The sequence below is a fragment of the Chiloscyllium punctatum genome, chromosome 14 (genome assembly GCF_047496795.1).
Source record: "Chiloscyllium punctatum isolate Juve2018m chromosome 14, sChiPun1.3, whole genome shotgun sequence".
Classification (NCBI taxonomy): Eukaryota; Metazoa; Chordata; class Chondrichthyes; order Orectolobiformes; family Hemiscylliidae; genus Chiloscyllium; species Chiloscyllium punctatum.
In genome coordinates this window covers 38,478,526-38,501,063 of record NC_092752.1, presented here as the reverse complement: position 1 = coordinate 38,501,063, position 22,538 = coordinate 38,478,526, and the positions used below count along the sequence as shown (strand labels likewise).

Below are 22,538 nucleotides of genomic sequence, written 5' to 3'. Positions count from 1 at the left end.
TCCTCAGATGCTGCCTAACTGGCTGTGCTTTTCCAGCACCACACTTTTTGACTACTGTTTAAATGTGTCCATCACATTCTAGGAAGGATGTGATAGATTTAGAGACACTACAGAAATGATTTAGTATAATATACAAGGGATTGCAATTGGGTGGATAGGTTGGAAAATTTGGACTTGCTCTCTTTAGAGCAGAAAGAGTTAAAGACTGTTTAAAAATTAGAAGAGTTTACAGAATAAGCAAAGGATGAGTTTCTAATAACTAATGCATTAATAACCAGAAGGCACAGATTTTAAGGTGGTTAGCAAAAAAATCAAAGGCTTCACAAGGAAAAGTCTTATTTAGAAGAGGGGTTAGGATTTGGAATATGTTGTTAATAGGATGGTGGATACGTATTGAATCGTACACACCTGAAGGAAAGAAAATGCTGCAGAGACATAGGGGAAAGAAAAAACAGGGAAATTGCATTAGCGGGATGGTTCTAAAAAGGAACTAGCACAAAAGGCCAAATGGACTTATTCTGGACTGCACTGTTCTATGATTTCATGACGACACTAACTTTGAAAGAGTGAATACAAAACATGAAGCTAAAGTAGAATTACAGTGCAGCCTGTAGGTGCACTCAGCATAAAATGGCAGGATGTGGGTTATCAACCACAATTCCCCAAATTATGAACTTTAGATTACCAGTAGCTAACTAACCAAATCATGATTGGGGAGCAAGGAGGGTGGAGCAGGAAATTAAAGAAAGTAAACATCACCATCTAATAATGACTCCTGCAATTCTAAGAGCTAGTGGTGTAGGAGGCGCTCACACGAAGAGAAATTTGCTCCAGAAAACTCAATGCTTGCCCTTCACAACGTTGTTAGTGTGCAACAAAGAAAGAGTTACTGAAAAATAAATCAGAAGAATCAGCAAAATCAAGCAGTAAGAGTGAAAACGTCTAAGATATTAAGGTAAGGAGAAACAAATGGAAAGAACATTTGGTGAGAGGAAAGAAGTGTGACAAAAAGAAATATGTTTCATAAGAATAAGCAAAGTACAAATTGGGAAACAATGATAAATCAAACACTGGGCAGAATCCTTTAAGGGTCTGATTAACATGACCATTGGCGAGATGTGTAGCATTATCAGGCAACAAGGAGGGCAAGGTCCAGCTTGATGTCAAGATCATTTTGCTCCATTTTTTATGCTTTTCACAAGCAGTGTAACATTCTTGCTTAGCAACAGTAACATACCTACTGATGGTCATTACTACTTGTTAAACACCTTAAAAATACCACAACTTAAATCATTTATGTGCAGATACCCACTTACCAAATTCAACAAACAGCAAGAAGTCAGGAAAAGTCGTCAAGGAAATGTAGCTGGTGGATATAGCTCACCACTTGCTCTAAATAACTTTCACATTGGAAACCAGGCAACAGGCACAGTCCGTAGGCAGCAGCCACGAATACACCACGACAACTAACATTGTCATCTGACATAGCCCAGTCTTGAAGAACCTCATGGCAGATATCCAATTCACTAACAGGTCCCTTTTGCACTTCAATGCTATAATCACAGGATGCCCTGGCAGCTATCATCGTAATGCTGCAGCAAGGACACTCCAAGCTTGGTTACATGCACCCAGCTACTGGACTGGACCAGGCTCAATTTCCAGGCCCCTCCCTTGCTGTCATCGCACTTATTCACACTGAGACCACCTTGATCCTAAAAACTTCCCTGCCTTGCATTTCCTTGCCTTTTTGTGCTTTACTCCCTCAACCAGAGATACCAACTTCATATGTTTAGTGTCTTGCCTTATTCACATAGGGAGTCTCAACACAATATCAAGGACAGCAGACTCAGCTCTGGGCAGTCAGCTTGGATCCTTTCCTCATAAAGAGCAAACCAAACGATTGGCAGCACACCACCATTCAGACTCTATTGTGCCCTGTTATGGCCAGTTTTACTTCTGAAATGAAAGAGGCAGGTATTACAGATGATGAGAATGAGTGGCACAGCACTTATTTTCTGTGCAGGTGGAGAGAGATCCCAAGTCAGTGCATAGAGGCATGCAGGGTGAGTGCTGGTGGGGATTGGTTGGGTAAGAGTGATCAGGGAAGATGTAGCAGAAAATAGTGACAGTTATAGAGCATGAGCCTTGGTCAGAAAGATGGATTGAGTCTGAGGTATCAAAGAGAAGATGGTGAACCTTACCCCATAAGTAGAGGAGGGCATGCTCTTCTTCTTAGAGCTATGCAGTCCCCCAGACAGCTGAAACTACTTTAACCAGTGTGGCAACTCGGACCAAGCAAGCATAGACTGGTGTCCTACTGCTGGTCCTGAGAAGAAGGAAATCGCACTTAAACACCTATACCAGTCCAGGACACTGTCTGCAAAGCAAGTTCGCTTCTACCATGTCCAGGGAAAAAGTTAGCAACTGTGCAGGGCAGCTCCAGATTGACAGGCGAACAACAGGATTTTTAATATGACACTGACACTCAGAATGACAGTGAATTCTGGGATATCTGTTGATTGGCAAGTCATTCCAAAAATGGTGCATGGTAACATGGTGGAAAACAGAAGGGATGGATGCTATGGGGTGGGGCAGGTAATTAATGAGGTGTGTTTTACAAGATCAGGTGAGAACTTCCTGGGCTTCATGTCAACAGACCATCTCCCAAAAGCCTGATGCAAGTCAGGCTTAGCCTAAAGGCAAATAATGAATAGAGAAGAAAAGCAGAAAAGAGAAAGAATTAGAGGAATTAAGTTTGAAAAAATTGACTATGAAAAGTAAAGCAGTGACATATTTTGGTGCACGCGTTTGCTACATCTCTTAATTTATAAGTTAGTTGGCCATCCATCCAGCCAAATAATCGTAAGTCAGTATGTGCTGCAAGTGAAAAAAATTTAAGACTGAATTTTGAGCCTTGATACTGTCTTAAATACTACATCCACGTGGCTAATACAAGTAATAGCTTACTACCCAGATAAAATATTTTTAAAAATTACCTGCAATTCCTCATCAGTTAGATTTTCACCCAATTCTTTCGCAACTCTCTTAAGGTTCTTGAATGATATTTTGCCAGTGCCATCATCATCAAACAACCGAAATGCTTTCAAAATCTCTTCTTTGGAATCTTTCTCACTCTGAGATAAATGAAGTGGTAAACTAGTTTAATCAGATTCTTGATTAACCTCTCATTACTAGTAAGATCTGAACAATAATTCTGATTGTATATAAACATATATAACATCTCACCATTTTCTGAGTCATCATAGCTAAGAAGTCATTGAAATCAATGCTACCAGATCCTTCTTTGTCAATATCTGAAATCATCTTTCTTATTTCTTCTTTCTTAGGTTCAAATCCCAATGCACGCATGGCAACCTAAAAATAAAGTTATCAAAAATTATCACAAGTTATCATTCAACTTTATAATACTGATGCAATTGGCCAGATCTTCTGACCCAAATTTATGGAATTCAGGTGAAGGTGGCACAAGTATGTTTTAAACGGCAAAGTGCAATATGATTGAAGCATTTCATGCCTCAACAGTTGTGAGTGGTGAGAGTGAGGACCAGGAACTGCTGGGAAGGTAAATTAATCCTTTAAAAATTTAGCTTGTGAATAGGTGGGGCATGCACTGAGCAGGAGTGGATACAGGACGGCTGAGTAAGTGAGGTAGTATATTTAAGCAGTTGCTTTATACGAAACACTACTTCAGTAGTGTCTCCCACCCATCCTCCTCCTCTAATGAGTAAAAGGTGCCGTGTGCCAATTTGGTAAGGTTACTAGTTTTTTTTCCCCCAATAGTCTCTGTGGGAATTCACAGCAGTGGGAATGGATGTTAGGGCAGTTGCATGCTCCACCTGTAGAATGTGGGAGGTAAGGGTCACCACTAGTATCCATACTGACTTCATTGGTGGTAAGTGCACCTAACTCCAGCTCCTTGGAGACCATGTTAGGGAACTGGAGCTGGAGCAGGATGAACTTCAGATCATTTGGGAGGCTGAGGAGGTAATTGAGAGGTGTTATAAGGAGGTAGTCACACCTCAGGTACAGGAGAAAGGTAGATTGGTTACAGTCAGGGGACGGAAAGGGAACAGGAAGAGATTCCTTGCGGCTAGTTTTGGATACTGTTGGGAAGAGGGAGAACAACATACTAGGGGCAAGCCATGGGATACAGGCCTCTGGCACAGAATCTGTCCCTGTTGCTTAGAAGGGAATGGGGGAGCGGAATAGAACATTAGTCATTGGGGATTCCATATTAGGGGGACAGATAGGAGATTCTGTGCCAACAAGAGACTAATGGTTGGTGTGTTGCTTCCCAGGTGCCAGGATTCGTGATGTTTCGGATTCTGTGTTTGTGATGGTTAAGGGGGAGGGGGAGCAACCCCAAGTCCTGGTCCGCATGGACACTAACGACATAACAAAACGATGGGGATGTAAGGCAAAACTTCAAGGAGCTAAGGTAGAAGCTTAGAGCTAACACAAACAGTTGTTATCTCTGGTTTGTTACCCATGCCACTGTTAGCAAAGTGAGGAATAGGGAGAGAGAACAGTTGAACACATGGCTACAGGGTTGGTGCAGGAGGGATGGATTCAGATATCTGGATAATTGGGGGTCATTCAAGGGTAGGTGGGACCTGTACAAACAGGATGGTCTACACTTGAATTAGAGGGGTACCAATATCCTGGGTGGGGTATGTTGGGGACATGAGAAATTGTTGGCAGGTAGGATCAAGAAAAACCCTAAACCTTTCTACAGGTGTGTCAGGAATAAAAGAATGCCGAGAGTAAGGTTAGGGCCAGTCAAGGACAGCAGTGGGAAGTTCTGCGTGGAGTCTGAAGAGATAGGCAAGGCGCTAAATGAATATTTTTCAATCAGTATTCACACAGGAAAAAGATAGGTCATGCCTCACAAGTCATGTTGAGTTCTTTGAGAAGGTGACCAAACAGATAGATGAGGATAAAGTGGTGGTTGTGGTATATATGGATTTCAGTAAAGCATTTGTTGTCGAGGAGAATACTGAGATACAGGCTGTTAGATGAGGTGGGATTGAGGTTCATAAAGGAGGTGTAAGCAATTCTGGAAAGTGTGAAAATAGATAAGTCCCCTGGGCCGGATGGGATTTATCCTAGAATTCTCTGGGAAGCCAGGGAAGAGATTGCAGAGCCTTTGGCTTTGTGTTTTTATGTCGTCACTGTCTACAGGAGTAGTGCCAGAAGACTGGAGAATAGCAAATGGTGTCCCCTTGTTCAAGAAGTTAAGTAAAGACAACCATGGTAAATGTAGACCAGTGAGCCTTCCTTCCGTTGTGGGTAAAGTGTTGGAAAACGTTATGAGAGACAGTCCTTTCTATATTGTTATAAATTCTAAGTTGATTAGGGATAGTCAACATGGTTTTGTGAGGGATAGGTCATGCCTCACAAGTCATGTTGAGTTCTTTGAGAAGGTGACCAAACAGATAGATGAGGATAAAGTGGTGGTTGTGGTATATATGGATTTCAGTAAAGCATTTGATTAGGTTTGTCATGGTAGGCTATTGCAGAAAATACGGAAGCTTGGGTTTGAGGGTGGTTTAGCAGTTTTGATCAGAAATTGGCCAGTTGTAAGATGACAGAGGGTGGTGGTTGATGGGAAATATTCATCCTAGAGTCCAGTTACAAGTGGTGTACAGCAAGGATCTGTTTTGGGGCCACTATTTGTCATTTTTATAAATGTCATGGATGAGGGCACAGAAACTTTGCACATGACACAAGCGTTGGTGGAGCTATGGACAGTGCGGAGGATGTTGCAGGTTACAGAGAGACATAGATAAGCTGCAGAGCTGGGCTGAGAGGTGGCAGATGGAGTTTAATGCCAAGAAGTGTGAGGTTATTCACTTAGGAAGGAGTAACAGGAATAGACTGCTGGGCTAATGGCAAGATTCTTGATAGTGTGGATGAGCAGAGAGATCTTGGTGTCCATGTGCATGTGCAAAGATCCCTAAAAGCTGCCATCCAGGTTGATAGGTTTTTTAAGGTGATATACAGTGTGTTTTTTTTTTAAATTGGTTGAGGCATTGAGTTTCGGAGCCATGAAGTCATGCTGCAGCTGTACAAAACTCTAGTGCAGCCCTACTGCATACAGTTCTGGTCGCTGCATTATAGAAAGGATGTGGAAGGATTGGAAAGGGTGCAAAGAAGACTTACCAGGATGTTGCCTGGTATAGAGGGAAGGTCTTATGAGGAAAGGCTGAGAGACTGGAGGCTGTTTTCGTTAGAGAGAAGATTAAGAGGTGACATAATCAAGTCATACAACATGATCAGAGGATTAGATACGGCGGACAGTGAGAGCCTTTTTCCTTTGATGGTGATGGCTAGCAAAAGGGGACATAGCTTTAAATTGAGGGGTGACAGATATAGGACAAAGGTAGATTCTTTACTCAAAAAGAGTAGTTAGAGCGTGGAATGCCCTGCCTGCAACAGTAGTAGGCTCGCCAACGTAAAAGGACATTTACATGGTCATTGGATAAACATATGGATGATAATGGAAAAGTGTAGGTTAGATGGGCTTCAGATTGGTTTCACAGTTCGGCATAACATCGAGGGCTGAAGGGCCTGAACTGCGCTGTAATATTCTATGTTCTAGAAACCAACTGAAAGGCATTTTGGTTTCTATCTAATCCAGGAATGATGTTGTTAATCCTACTTTACAATTCTGAATGTTAAACAGGAGACACCCAATCTTGTATTTTGGCTCAGTAACCAGTTTTGAGTGTATACAGCTCTTTTCAGAATCTCCAGAAGTCCAAAAGCATTTTACATACCATGATATGCTTTTGAACCATAGTAACTGGCATAGTTTAAGGAGCAGTGATTGTTCAATCTTCACTGTGAGAGAAGATCAGTCAAAACATTTAGGTGCAAGGAGATATTTTAAGCTTCAGCAATGACTATGCATACTGAGTACCTTTCTTCACCAGTACCATCCAGCACACTAATGTAAATTTTTAAGAAAAAACACACTCCAAGTCTTTTTTTTTGTGTTATATGTATAGATTGCAGTGATGAATTAGTTACATTGGCAGCATTAACATGATGCATTACCATGAAGGTCAAACAACTGTCAACAATTACATTTAATTAAAAGTTGTCAAATTTTATTTTAAAAAAATAATCAAAATCATTTGATTTAAAAAGTACTATAATCTGTACGCAGGTACTAGTGAGGTTCAAGGAGATGTTGGGCCCAAAACTAACCTCAAAGTTGAGCATACAATTCCAATTTATATTATAGCACAATATTGAGAGGCTGCATTATCAAAATGCTATTCAAACATTAAGACAATAATAGATCTTAAAAATCCCATTTCATCTTGAAATGCAATAAGATGCATTATAAAATCAACTCAGAAGCAAACATTATTGTTCTTGTATAGTTTGCACAAACAAAACCTTTCTACTGAGGTAGCTGTGCTTTCCCTGAACTGTTCTGTACTCCTTCTATAGGACAACAATTATATTTGCTTCTGTTAATAGTCAAATCTCCTGTGAGCTTCCCAAAATCTTTTAATGTCTGGACTTTCTAACTTAAAGTCAATCCTTGATTATCCTGAACCCAAAACAAGCTAATAGCTCTGAATATTTATCCTACTGGTTATAAACCACCATCGTAAAAACAAATCTCCCATCAATACTCAGGAGCCCCTGCTCTCTAACGCATATTGGATTAGATCACTGCTCCAGGAGGACTGTCTCATATAGTTTTTTTTAAGAAACCAACGTTCAGGCAAGTAGTCGACCCCATATGGTATTATTCTAAAATTCAAAATCTAAGAATGATTTTAATATGTTCAGGTGAATATTATGTACAGTTCTTCATGAAGAATGTGAACACATTGGAGACAGTGCAGAAGAGGTTGGCAAGAATGGCTCCAGGGATGAGAATCTTCAGTTATGAAGTTAGATTAGCAAAGTTGGTACTGCTTCCTTTGGACAGGAGAATGCTTCCAGACGTGGAGTGTTTGGTTAGAAATCTGCAGTTTATTCAAAAGCTGAGAAAGTCTAAGCTTTCAGTTTTGAGAGTGTTCATGTAAGAAGAATTTACAATTCATAGCAAAGAGCTAGAAGACAATCAGCGATTTCAAACTTAAACATTACTACTCTATATGTTTAATTTATCTCGATTTGAATCACGGTAAATTGATGATTTTGGAGAATACATGAGAGTTTGTTTTATTGTGTTTCATTTAAAATATTTCAAACGGTGTCTAGATTATTTGTTTTTCATCTTTTGTGGAATAAATATCTGTTCTGTGACACAATAAACTCAGACTATGTTTTAACAAATGACCACTGGATGTAGGTTTGGCGGCTGAGCTGGAAGGTTTGTTTTCAGACGTTTCATCACCATACTAGGTAACATCTTCAGTGAGCCCCCAGATGAAGCACTGGTGGTATAGTCCATTTACTATTTATGTGTTTGGGTTTCCTTGGGTTGGTGATGTCATTTCCTGTTCTTTTTCACAGGAAGTGGTAAATGGGATCCTCGTCAATGTGTTTATTAATAGAGTTCTGATTGGAATACCATGCATTTACCAATCCCTGAGAAAAAGAACAGGAAATGATATCACCATAGGAAGTGACATAACCAACCCAAGGAAATCCAAACACAGAAATAGAAAGCAGGCTACACCACCAGTGCTTCATCCCGAAGCTCACTGAAGATGTTACTTCGTATGGTGATGAAACATCTGAAAACAAACCTTCTAGCTCAGTAAGCATACCTACATTGAAAGCCTCAACTGAGCTACAAATCTTCTCAAAACTTGCCAAATAACCACTGGGTTAACACATAATCTATGATGGCATATTTCATTCCGGAATCTGACTTGTCTGTATTAACAGACACCATATGTTTTATGAACTGTTTGCTCCACCTGCTCAGCCACTTTTAATGTCATATGTGTTGTGTGTTTTTAAATGATTACTAAATATTGCATAACAATGATGATTGTATTATTTGAAAGTACCTTGATTTCCTTTACATCAATAGTTCCAGAACCATCAGTATCAAACAAATCAAAAGCCTCACGAATTTCTTGCTTTTGTTCCTCTGTTAGATCAGGTCTTGGTCCAGCCCTTTTGCGTTGTGATGATCCAATGCCAGTTTTCCTAAAACTTGATGCCTAAAGACAATTTTTGAAAAAGAAAATTGTGATTGATATGTGTTTTTAAATGCCAATGATTTGCACAAACAGAACCTACTTGCACTCTTTTAATATAGCCACGGAGACATACAGCACAGGTGCCCATAAGGATCCTTACCAACTTTTACAGATGCACCGTAGAAAGCATGCTATCTGGATGTATAATGGCCTGGTAAAGCAACTGCACTGGCCAGGACTGTACAAAACTTTAGAAGCCAGACCATCATGGAAGCCATGGACTCCACTGACACATCCCATTGCTGCAGAAAGGCTGCCAACATCATCAAAGACTCAACCCACCCCTGTAATGTTCTCCTACAACCTCTTCTATCAGGCAGAAGATACAGAAGCTTGAACACGTACAACTGCTGGTTCAAAAACATCGTCGGCCCTGCCGTTATTAGACTAATGAATGTACTCTCTAACTTCAAATAATGCTGATCTTGCTAATATTTATCTTGCCTCATTTATATCATATTTATACAACACAACCTGTATGTCTTACTCTTAAATGTTTGCACCCTATGATCTGTACAACCATGAATACTATGATCTGCCTTTACTGCCCGTAAACAAAGCTTTTTACTGTACTGAAGTAAGCGTGACAATAAATCAGTCAGGTGATCATTCATTTCATACATCTTTCAGCTCTTTGCTTCCATTACAGCTCACTGGGGGATCACACTGGAAATCAAAGCCCACTCTGCCAAGTGTTGTCACAGAAGTTGAAGATGCATAAAAGTTCCCAATTGCCTGTTTTTTAAGATTCAAGTTGACAAAAACCATCAACCAGGTTAATAATAAATAATAACACTTGTTAAGATTATAAATAAATATGATCTAACTACAAGTAATCAATCATGGACCATCACAATATAAGTCCAATAGTTAAAACACAGCCTCCTTACAAAACTGCCTATTCACAAAGACAGACATAAAAAAACTTGGGTGCTAAGGGTAGAAGGGGAAAACTAGGATGGCATTGAGATGATCCGTTTGGACAGGAAATCCTGTTCATCGATCAATCTCTCCCTCTCTCTCACTTTCTTCAAGTTGTCTTTCACTTCCTTCCAGGAGGCTCAGAACAACTGATTCACAAATTAGAATATCTTGGACACTGGTTAAAAGTCACAATTTACAGCAACTGGTGAGGGAAAATAAATTGGCTTTCTTAGAGTGTACTTTTGTTTAGATTAGATTTTAGATTACATTACAGTGTGGAAACAGGCCCTTCGGCCCAACAAGTCCACACCAACCCGCTGAAGCGCAACCCACTGCAGAAATAATAGCCTTTTCTTTTCCAAAGGTTTGAAGCTTCTACTACCTTGGTCCCACCCACAAGCTGTACAGCTACTTGGGAGTCAACATATTGTGTCAGTAGGCAGATGGCGTTTGATATCAGCAACTGGTTAATATTCCACAAATCAACTGGCCACTTGTTTCCAACTGAACTACATTTGGTACACACTCCCTGGCTCATGGTCACTGTGGGCGGCACTGTGGTTAGCACTGCTGCCTCACAGTGCCTGAGACCCGGGTCCAATTCCCGCCTCAGGCGACTGACTGTGTGGAGTTTGCACATTCTCCCTGTGTCTGCGTGGGTTTCCTCCGGGTGCTCCGGTTTCCTCCCACAATCCAAAGATGTGCAGGTCAGGTGAATTGGCCATGCTAAATTGCCCGTAGTGTTAGGTAATGGGTAAATGTAGGGGTATGGGTGGGTTGCGCTTCGGCGGGTCAGTGTGGACTTGTTGGGCCGATGGGCCTGTTTCCGCACTGTAATGTAATCTAATCTAATGTAATTTAAAACAACTAAACGGCCCCCAACTAATAAAACAAACACAGTTTAAACAATGTGTGCCGGTAGACTTACTTTATAAAGTACAATCCCTTTACAATCCTCGATTTTTGAAACATTCCATTTCCCATTTCAGTCCCCAATTAAAAATACAGATGAATAAGAACATAGTCTTTACAACAGAACAATCTAAAACTAACTTTGTCCTGGTCTCTTCCCAAAACATCAAATCTCTCTCAGACCTAAATATGTATTCTTCCCTTAAAACAGTCCCTGTTTCCCAAAACTATCTTGCATAAAGGGATTGCTTCAAATCTCCCTTCTTCCTGTCAGTGATGGTTTTAAATTGAAGGACTTTCATACAGAGGAAAGCATCTTTCATTATTCATTTCATCTAAGTTCTTCATAACTTAAAAAAAATTACATCTTCCTTCAGTCTTTTCTGCGACAGTCAAAATAGTCCCAATACTTACAATACTAGCTGTATCTAATTAGTGCGTTCCAAGTACAGGTAGACAATCCTTTATCCAAAATGCTCAGGACCAGATGGTTCGCAGAATGTGGAATTGTTTGAATTCCAGAATAAGTGATGGTTCAACTGAAATTTTAAAAATCCTACCGAACAGCAGACTCACTGTAAGTAAAGGGCCCGGAGACAGAACTGAGGCCTGGCAGTGTTGGGCCACTTACCCCCACATTGCATCTGAGTGACATGCATCGAGTGGGTGTGGAGTTGGGTTAACTGTTGTATGTCAAACAACCTTGTTAATGATATAAAAACTTCACGAAACAACTTCAAATTTTGGAGCTTTTCGGATTTCGGATAAAGGGTATTATTGTGCTTAAATGAGTTATATACTGACATCAATTACAAATTGTACATTGATTCCCCAAACCCAATGCTAAACTTAAATAAAAATTATCAAGTTTACTTCAAAACTGGTTTGGTATAAACTTTTTTAAAAATCCATTCACAAGACATGAACAAGACTGGCCAGGCCAGTGCTTATTGCTGATGCCTAATTGCCCAGAGGTTAACCACATTGCTGGGATCTGGAGACACATGTAAGCCAGACCAGAAAAGAATGGTAGACTTCCTTCCCTAACAGATATTAGTGAATCACTTAGATTTTTCTGGACAATTAGCAACCTTTTTTAATCTCCAATTTTTATTGAATTCAAATTCTAACTGTCATGGTGAGATTTGATCCTGTATCTCCAGGACATTACCTGGGTCTGCAAATTAATAGTCTAGTGATAATCCCATTAGGCCATCCCATCACCTCCCTATATCAGTGTATGGTACAAAATGCACAGTGTTACGTTTTGTTCTTTTCATTAACCATGAGCCATATGTTTATAATAGGGGTGAGTAGTAAATCAGAGCTTCAGACTAATGCTTTGGAAACATGGGTTCAAATCTCACCATGGTTGCTACTGAAATTTAAATTCAATAGACTGAAAGCTATCAGTTGTTGTAAAATCTAATCTGGTTTATTAATGTCCTGTAGAGAAGAAAATCCACCATGCCTAAATGCTCTAGCTTACATATGACTGCACAGCCACAGTATATGGTTGACTTTTAACGGCTGCCTGAAATGCCTTAGGAAGCCGCACATTCAAGTGCAACTCAAGATAAATGTTCTAGGTGCAATAAGCACTAGCCTTGCCAATGACACCCATATCCTTTGAAAAATTTTTAAAAATTGGAAATTAAAATGAGCCTAATGGCATTTTAGATTGACAAATAAAAACTGATCACATCTGTTACGTATTTAAACTAAAGTGGAAACGTAATGGGAATCCACACCGGGAAATAGTGGAAAGGGGAAACAAGGACAAGATCAAAAGACAGAACTGAAAGTAAGAAAAATGAACAGCAGAGAATTCAAGCAGTAGTGCAATGTAAAGATGGACAACACTAAAAATGTTAAGACAAGAAGACTTAAAGTGTTGTGTCTTAATATGTGAAACACTTGCAATAAAGCGGATGAATTAGCTGCACAAATAGATATAAATGCAATAGATATGCTATAGTTGGGATTGTGCAGAAATGGCTATAAAGGTGCCCTGAGATGGGAAGTGAATACCCAAGGAGAGAAGAAAAAGAGATGGGATAGCAAAGCTAGTTAAAAGAGTACATCAACACAACAGTAAGGAAGGATATTAGCTCCGGTGAAGTGGAATCTGAGTGGGGAGAGTTTAAAAACAGCAAGCAGCAGAAACGGATAGTGGGAGTTACATATAGACCCTCAAAGTGTTTGGATAACATTGGGGAAGTCATTAAACAGGAACTTAGAGATGCAAGGAATAAAAGTACAGCTGTTATTACAGATGTTTTTATATCTGCATATAGATTAGGCAAATCAAATCAGTAACAATGCTGTAGAGGACTAATTCCTGGCATGTATACAAGATGGTTTTCTGGATCAATACATTAAGGAACCCACTAGAGGACAGACCATCCTAGACCAGATATTGTATAATAAGAAAGGAATAATTGGCAATCTAGATATGCAAGGCCCCTTGGAGAAGAGTGAACATAGCATGATAGAATTCTTCATAAAGAGGGAGATTGGTAGAATTGAGTCTGAGATTAGGGTCATGAATCTAATTGGGGGAAAACTATAATGCTACGATAAACTGGGCAGCATTACTTAAAGAGATGACAGTGGATAGACAAAGGCAAACAGTTAAAGAGTACATGGAGGAAATGCCACAATTGTTCATTCGTGTCTGGATGAACAGAAATAAACTGGGAAAAGTGAAATAGCCATGGCAAATTTCCAGGGGAAATTAAGGATGGTATAAGACTCAAAGAGAGGCATACAGATTGGCCTAAAAGAGAGGGAGACCTGGATTTCAGAAAAGGAATATAAAAGGATTAATTAAGAAAGGAAAAATCAAGTACAAGAGTAAGCTTGCAGGAAACATACAAACTGACTGTAAAAACTTTTTATTTAGGTAAGAGGTAAAGATTAATAAAGGCAAACATAGATCCCTGAGGAAACAGGAAAAGCTACAATGGGGAAATGAAGAGTTGGAGACCAATTAAACATATATTTTGATTATTTGCATCTTTCTTTGTGAAGACAGAATGTGCCAAAAATGTTGGGAATACATGGTGTGACAATATAAACTTCAAAATTTCAATTGCTTCATGGACTGAAAGAATCAGAAATAACTCTTTCTGGAATAAATTAATTCCCCGAAATGAAAGGGACAAGGAGTTAAAGGAATTAAAAGCTATCCACTGTCATCTCTTTAAGTCATGCTGCCCAGTTTATCATACATGGCTTACACCTCATACCATTATAGTTTCCTCCAATTAGGTTCATGACCCTAATTAAAAATTAATTAACCATCCCTGGGAAAGGTTTGAAAGAACATAAATAAGCTGTTTCCTGTGAAAAAGGGGATAATACTGCTCGATAACCTGCTGACTCACAACAAATGGGCAATTAAGTGAATGCAGATGCTGGAGATCAGAGGCCAGATTACAGTGATGCTGGAAAAACACAGCAGGTCAGGGAGCATCCGAGGAGCAGGAAAATCGACGTTTCAGGCAAAAGCCCTTCATCAGGAATGAGGCTGGTAGCTTCCAAGGTGTAGAGATAAATGGGAGGGGGGTGGGGCTGGGGAGAAGGTAGCCAAGAGTACAATAGGTGGATGGAGGTGGGGATGAAGATGATAGGTCGGAGAGGAGGGTGGAGCGGATAGGTGGGACGGAAGATTGGCAGGTAGGACAGGTCATGAAGATGGTGCTGAGCTGGCAGGTTGGAACTGGGGTAAGTTGGGGGGAGAAGAAATGAGGAAATTGGTGAAGTCCACATTGATGCCCTGGGGTTGAAGCGTTCCAAGGCAGAAGATGAGGCACTGTTCCTGCAGGCATCGGTGGTGAGGGAGTGGCAGTGGAGGAGGCCCAGAACCTGCATGTCCTTGACAGAACGGGAGGGGGAGTTGAAATGTTTGGCCATGGGGCAGTGGGGTTGATTGGTGAGGGTGTCCCGGAGATGTTTCCTAAAGTGCTCTGCAAGAAGGCATCAAGTCTCCCCAATGTAAAGGAGACTGCATCGAGAGCAACGGATACAATAAATGACATTGGTGGTGGGATCCGTTTGGAGGTGATGGAAATGTCAGTGGATGATGCGGTTTATGTGGAGGTTGGTAGGGTGGAAGATGGGGACCAAGGGGGTTCTGTCGTTGTTGCGGTTGGAGGGAGGGGTTTGAGGGCCGAGGTGCGCGACATGGATGAGATGCGTTGGAGTGCATCTTCAACCACGTGGGAAGGGAAATTACGGTCTTTAAAGAAGGAGGTCATCTGGTGTGTTCTGTAGTGGAACTGGTCCTCCTGGGAGCAGATACAGCAGAAGCAGAGGAATTGGGAATATGGGATAGCATTTTTTGCAGGAGGTATGGTGGGACGAAGTGTAATCCAGGTAGCTGTGAGAGTCGGTGGGTTTGTAAAAAATATTAGTGTTAAGTCAGTCATCATTGATGGAGATGTCCAAGAAGGGGAGGGAGGTGTCAGAGATGGTCCAGGTGAATTTAAGGTCAGGGTGGAATGTGTTGGTCAAGTTGTTGAACAGCTCAACCTCCTCGCGGGAGCAGGAGGTGGCGCCAATGCAATCATCAATGTAGCGGAGAAAGAGGTGGGGAATGGTGCCAATGTAATTATGGAAGATCAACTGTTCTACGTAGCCAACAAAGAGAGAGGCATAGCTGGGGCCCATACGTGTGCCCATGGCTACCCCTTTGGTCTGGAGGAAGTAGGAGGATTCAAAGGTGGAACTGTTAAGGATGAGGACCATGTTCAGCCAAACGAATGAGAGTGTCAGTGGAAGGGTACTGTTGGGACGTTGGGATAAGAAGAAACTGAGGACTTGGAGGCCCTGGTGATGGCGGATGGAGGTTTGGAGGGATTGGATGTCCATGGTGAAGATGAGGCGTTGGGGGCCAGGGAAACAGAAGTCTTGGAGGAGGTGGAGGGCGTGGGTGGTGTCTTGAACATATGTGAGGAGTTCCTGGACAAGGGGGGATAGGACAGGATCGAGGAAGGTGGAGATGAGTTTGATGGGGCAGGAGCAGGCTGAGACAATGGGTCGGCTGGGGTGGTCAGACTTGTGGATCTTGGGAAGGAGATAGAATCTGGCAGTGCGGGGTTCCTGGACTAGGAGGTTGGAAGCTGTGGATGGGGGCTCTCCTGAGGTGATGAGGTTGTGGATGGTCTGGGAGATTATGGTTTGGTGATGGGGGGGGTGGGGTCATGGTTGAGGGGCCACTAGAAGAAGGTGTCTTTGAGTTGGCGCCTGGCTTTTAAGACTATCTGTAAGAAGGAATGCCCTGAAGTAAAGGATTAATTGCAGGACAGGCAGTAACAAACGGACTCAAAACCCTGAATGTAACAAGGAACAGGGAAGCTATTTCTCATAAGGCAGTTAGCTACAGACTTGAGGTCTTCAAAAGTATAAACAACATTGGGAATGAAAGAATTACCACTAATGTCACACCACAAACTTGAAAGCGAGAAAATTCTATAAGAATCTAACACCAGAACAATTCAGCAGCAGAACTCCGAAGAACGACAGTGCACAAGGATTGAACTCTGGACAGTTCCAGAAATGGACACTGTTGGTTGAATCGTAGCTAAATTCCACTATTAAGTGGGCAATATCCAAATTGAGTTGAGACCTAACTTGCTTAACATGTCATATTTTGGTTGCTACATGTAATAAAGTTTAAACCACTGTTTCAGTACTTGCTTGTCTTTGAGATTTCTTAATAAGTAGCTGAATTAATGGTAGCTTGTAGTGATTTACAAACAATGGTCCAGTGTGACACAGGAACAGAAGGAAATTGGTTTTATTAGGAATTTGGTGTTGCTGAAATTGATGGGATGAGAGGCTGACTAATCCCCATAGTCTGACAATCTATTTAAGGAGTACTTAGTCTACTTAGAGTACTTAAGGAAGTGGCCCTAGAAATACTGGATGCATATTGATCATTTTTCAAGATTCCATGAACTCTGAAACAGTTCCTTTGGATTGTAGGAAAGCTAATGTAACCCCACTGTTTAAAATAAAATAGGGAAAAACAGGGAATTATAGGCCACTTAGCATGACATTGGTCATAGGGAAAATGTTCATTATAAAATGTTCATTATTAATAGCAAAGCATTTGGAATACAGAAACAGGATCAGACAGAATTCGCATGGACTTATTTCAAATGGAGAGGGAGGATCTAACGAAGGCACAGCATTCAGTGGAGATCATATGGATGGCATTGAGGAACAATAACAGATTTTAAACTGTAATAGGTATTATGAATCAGCGCTGAAATGCTATATTGTATAATTTCAGTAATTAGGCAAGTGGGTGGCAATGCCAGAGTAATTTAGGAGTCATAGAGATGTACAGCAGGGAAACAGACCCTTTGGTCCAACTTGTCCATGCCGACCACATATCCCAACACAATCTAGTCCCACCTGCCAGCACCTGGCCCATATCTCTCCAAACTCTTCCTATTCATATACCCATCCAAATGCCTCTTAAATGTTGCATTTGTACCATCCTCCACCACTTCCTCTGGCAGCTCATTCCATACACGTACCACTCTCTGCATGAAAAGGTCGCCTCTTAGGTTTCTTTTATATCTTTCCCCTCTCACCCTAAACCTATGCCCTCTAGTTCTGGACTCTCCAACCCCAGGGAAAAGACTCTGCCTATTTACCCTATCCATGCCCCTCATAATTTTGTAAACCTCTACAAGGTCACCCCTCAGCCTCCGACGCTCCAGGGAAAACAGCCCCTGCCTGTTTAGCCTCTTCCTATAGTTCAAATCCTCCAAACCTGGCAACATCCTTGTAAATCTTTTCTGAACCCTTTCAAGAGTCACATCTTTCCGATAGGAAGGAGACCAGAATTGCACGCAATATTCCAATAGTGACCTAACCAATGTGCTGTACAGCCGCAACATGACCTCCCAACTCCAGTACTCAATACTCTGACCAATAAAGGAAAGCATACCAAACACCTTCTTCACTATCTTATCTACCTGCGACTCCACTTTCAAGGAGCTATGAACCTGCACTCCAAGGTCTCTTTGTTCAGGAACACTCCAGAGGACTTTACCATTAGGTGTACAAGTCCTGCTAAGATTTGCTTTCCCAAAATGCAGCACCACGCATTTATCTGAATTAAACTCCATCTGCCACTTCTCAGCCCATTGGCCCATCTGGTCCAGATCCTGTTGTAATCTGAGGTAACCCTCTTCACTGTCCACTACACCTCCAATTTTTGTGTCATCTGCAAACTTACTAACTGTACCTCTTCTGCTCACATCCAAATCATTTATGTAAATGACAAAACGTAGAGGGCCCAGCACTGATCCTTGTGGCACTCCACTTGTCACAGGCTTCCAGTCTGAAAAACAACCCTCCACCACCACATTCTGTCTTCTACCTTTGAGCCAGTTCTGAATCCAAATGGCTGGTTCTCCCTGTATTCCATGAGATCTAACCTTGCTAATCAGTCTCCCATGGGGAACCCTGTCGAACGCCTTACTAACGTCCATATAGATCACATCCACTGCTCTGTCCTCATCAATCTTCTTTGTTACTTCTTCAAAAAACTCAAATCAAGTTTGTAAGACATGATTTCCCACGCACAAAGCCATGTTGACTATCCCGAATCAGTCCTTGCCTTTCCAAATACATGTACATCCTGTCCCTCAGGATTCCCTCCAACAACTTGCCCACCACCGAGGTCAGGCTCACCGGTCAATAGTTGCCTGGCTTGTCTTTAGCGCCCTTCTTAAACAGTGGCACCATGTTTGCCAACCTCCAGTCTTCCGGCACCTCACCTGTGACTATCAATGATACAAATATCTCAGCAAGAGGCACAGCAATCACTTCTCTAGCTTCCCACAGAGTTCTCTGATACACCTGATCAGGTCCTGGGGATTTATCTACTTTTAACCGTTTCAAGATCTCCAGTACTTCCTCCTCTGTAATCTGGACATTTTGCAAGATGTCACATTTATTTCCCTACAGTTTATATCTTCCATATCCTTTTCCACAGTAAATACTGATGCAAAATATTCATTTAGTATCGCCCCCATTTTCTGTGGCTCCACACAAAGGTACCCTATTCTCTACCTAGTTACCGTTTTGTCCTTAATATATTTGTAAAAACCCTTTGGATTCTCCTTAATTCTATTTGCCAAAGCTATCTCATGTCCCCATTTTGCCCTCCTGATTTCCCTCTTAAGTATACTCCGACTTTCTTTACACTCTAAGGATTCAATCTATTCTGTCAAAACCTGACATATGTTTCCTTCCTTTTCTTAACCAAACCCTCAATTTCTTTAGTCATCCAGCCTTCCCTTTCACCCTAACAGGAATATACTTTCTCTGGATTCTCATTATCTCATTCCTAAAGGCTTCCTATTTTCCAGCCGTCCCTTTAGCTGCGAAGATCTGCCCCCAATCAGCTTTTGAAAGCTCTTGTCTGATACCATCAAAATTGGCCTTTCTCCAATTTAGAACTTTTAGATCTGATCTATCCTTTTCCATCACTATTTTAAAACGAATAGAATTATGGTCACTGGCCCCAAAGTGCTCCCCCACTAACACCTCAGTTACCTGCCCTGCCTTAGTTCCCAAGAGTAGGTATCGTTTTGCAACTTCTCTAGTTGGTACATCCACATACTGAATCAGAAAATTGTCTTGTACATACTTAACAAATTCCTCTCCATCTAAACCTTTAACACTATGGCAGTCCCAGTCTATGTTTGGAAAGTTAAAATCCCCTACCATAACTACCCTATTATTCTTACAGATAGCTGAGATCTCCTTGCAAGTTTGTTTCTCAATTTCCCTCTGACTATTGGGGGGTCTATAATACAATCCCAATAAGGTGATCATCCCTTTCTTATTTCTCAGTTCCACCCAAATAACTTCTCTGGATGTATTTCCAGGAATATCCTCCCTCAGCACAGCTGTAATGCTATCCCTTATCAAAAATGCCACTCCCCCTCCTCTCTTGCCTCCCTTTGTATCCTTCCTGTAGCATCTGTATCCTGGAACATTAAGCAGCCAGTCCTGCCCATCCCTGAGCCATGTTTCCGTAATTGCTATGATATCCCAGTCCCATGTTGCTAACCATGCTCTGAGTTCATCTGCCTTCCCTGTTAAGCCCCTTGCATTGAAATAAATGCAGTTTAATTTATTAGTCCTACCTTGTCCCTGCCTGCCCTGACTGTTTGACTCACTTTTGTTCTCAGCTGTACCCGATATTATTAATGGAGGATTTTAGCTTTAATATAGATTGGAAAAGATGGACAAGCAAGGTAATAAATTTCTGGAATATGTTTGAAAGAGGGCACTGGGAAGAGAGTTGGGGGATCATTGGGAGCCCTGCCTCCTCCCTTCCATTCCACATACCAACCCTTCCTTCCAGCTACTAACTGGATTCTGGATTTATTCCTCCCATTGACCAACCAGGTCGTACACACTACCTGTGTTCACCTATCTCTACGTCACCATTCCACCCCTCTCCCCATCCCAACCCACTTTATCTGCAGCTCCTCCTATGCTCACCTCCATTCCTGAAGAGTTATACCCAAAATGTTGACTTCTCCACTTCCTGATGCTGCCTGGCTTGCTGTGTTCTTCCAGCCTCCTACTTGTCTACTTTGGATTCCAACATCTGCAGCTTGTTTGTCTCAAACCATGATCTAACTACATGAGAAACATGCTTCAGGCCTAGTTCTGCATTTTGAATCAAATGACTATCAGCATTCCTGATGAAGGGCTTATGCTTGAAACTTTGATTCTCTTGCTTTTCAGATGCTGCCTGACCTTCTGTGCTTTTTGAGCACCGCACTCTTGAATAAATATCAGTATCCATTGAATGATGGCGGGGGGGGGAATGTCAGGAATTGGCTGAGGAGGACCACGGAGACAGCACTTCAGTGTGTTTAACATATTGATTTAGGAGCTGTGGGAAGGCAGTGAATGCAAATCAACAGAATGTTTCCTTGCCCAAACTTGGTTCAACACCACAGACTTATGGAGTTAAGTTGAGGATTTCAATGAGTACTAGCTATTGTACACTAATTTCTGGTGGTCATCATAATCAGGTTGTTCTGTAAATGCGTGACTAATCTAGGAGAGTAGTCCCCCAAATCTGGTACCAGTCCCCAGATGTTAGTGAGGGCAATTTTTTTTTAAATTGACTGGCTAGGTATGCCTTTGGAATGTTCTGAGTTCATGTCAAGTTTAGTTTGGCGCTGTTTTGCTTTGCAACTGAAGCGACTGAGTGATTTGCAAGGATACTTCAGAGAAATACTACTCGTCTGATCTCTCAGGCCTCTTCACTAGTAGAGTGGCCTCCTTGGGGTAGCTTTGTCTCATTTACTCTGCATTTGATTTAAGGTTTCCTGAAGAATCCAAATCATGTATACAGTACATTGTTCTGGTTAGATACAAATCCATCTTTACTTTGGAATTTGGTCAATTTTTTTTAAATTCCAGAAGCTGATGGACACCAAACACAACAGCTTCAAAAGACATATCGGCCTTGTAGGGAGGGCAGGTTTTTTTCCCCCAACGCTATATTAAATGAACTAGTTGTCTTCTTAGAAATAAGCAACTTATTTCCAAATCTTCAAAGTACATAATAACTACAATTTCTCAAACTACCACATTCTCCATGTTACTAGGCCAAAAGTTTATAATCCAGCAGAACGCCTTATACCAACTGTTGTCCAAAAAAGAACAGCCGTTTTTCTGAAGTTGTAAATAGAGCTGCTTCGTATAAAATGACAATTTGCACATTAAGGCGTTTGAAAGTTTAAAGCTGGGACTCATATGATATGGTTGCTTTGGCTTCAACTTTCAAAAAAAGGGATCATTCGAGAGACTGAAATGTGGCATGCCCATTTGATCGAATGAATCATAACCAACACTTTGGATCTGTAAACATTTAACTGAAAGTATAACTTATTTTCCTGTAAAGTAAAACTCGGTTTTAAAGCCTATTAACATAGGCTAAATTTGATTTGATTTGATTTGATTTGACTTAGCCGAAACTTGCAGTAGTAGATTTAATTATGAATTACACACCAAGAAACAAGGGTCCACTTATTGAAATCAATAAATCCTTCTGGATATCGTTAACTGGACCAGGAGTTCTCAGTGGGCACCTCTGACACGTTTTATAAAGTGGAGGAAAGTGAAAACTAATCATTCAGTAAATTACTGAATAAATAATCAACCCAACCTTACCATTGTCCGAAGCAGGCAGTTAAACTATATAAAACAAAACCCGAGGCTGATATCTTGCGCCGACCGTTTTATCTTTCCAACGTAAACAAACTCTCGAGGACCTCACTTCGTTTCCCAGACAAACGGACACAACAGTCGTCAACAATCGGGGCGAGCGCGCTGACGTCACCTTAACCGGCACCCCGGCTGACCATTAACAAACTGGTGTCGGGCCGGCTGGGTGATGACGCAGATTAGCGAACCAATGATCTCCGGGAGCGGGCGTAACCGATC

General features: G+C 41.3%; 1 protein-coding gene across 1 annotated transcript in view; it reads right to left on the bottom strand.

Annotated features, from left to right (window-relative positions):
• cetn4 (centrin 4) overlaps positions 1 to 22,441 on the bottom strand; it is a 29,054-nt gene extending 6,613 nt beyond the window's left edge. Inside the window, exons 1-4 of the mRNA XM_072584203.1 lie at positions 22,266 to 22,441; positions 9,006 to 9,161; positions 3,247 to 3,375; positions 2,997 to 3,134 (exon numbers count right to left, since the gene is read on the bottom strand). Coding sequence (XP_072440304.1) covers positions 2,997 to 3,134; positions 3,247 to 3,375; positions 9,006 to 9,161; positions 22,266 to 22,268 — 426 coding nt within the window. The 5' untranslated portion in view covers positions 22,269 to 22,441. The remainder of the gene's footprint in view (positions 1 to 2,996; positions 3,135 to 3,246; positions 3,376 to 9,005; positions 9,162 to 22,265) is intronic.
• Between the last annotated feature and the right edge of the window lie 97 nt (positions 22,442 to 22,538).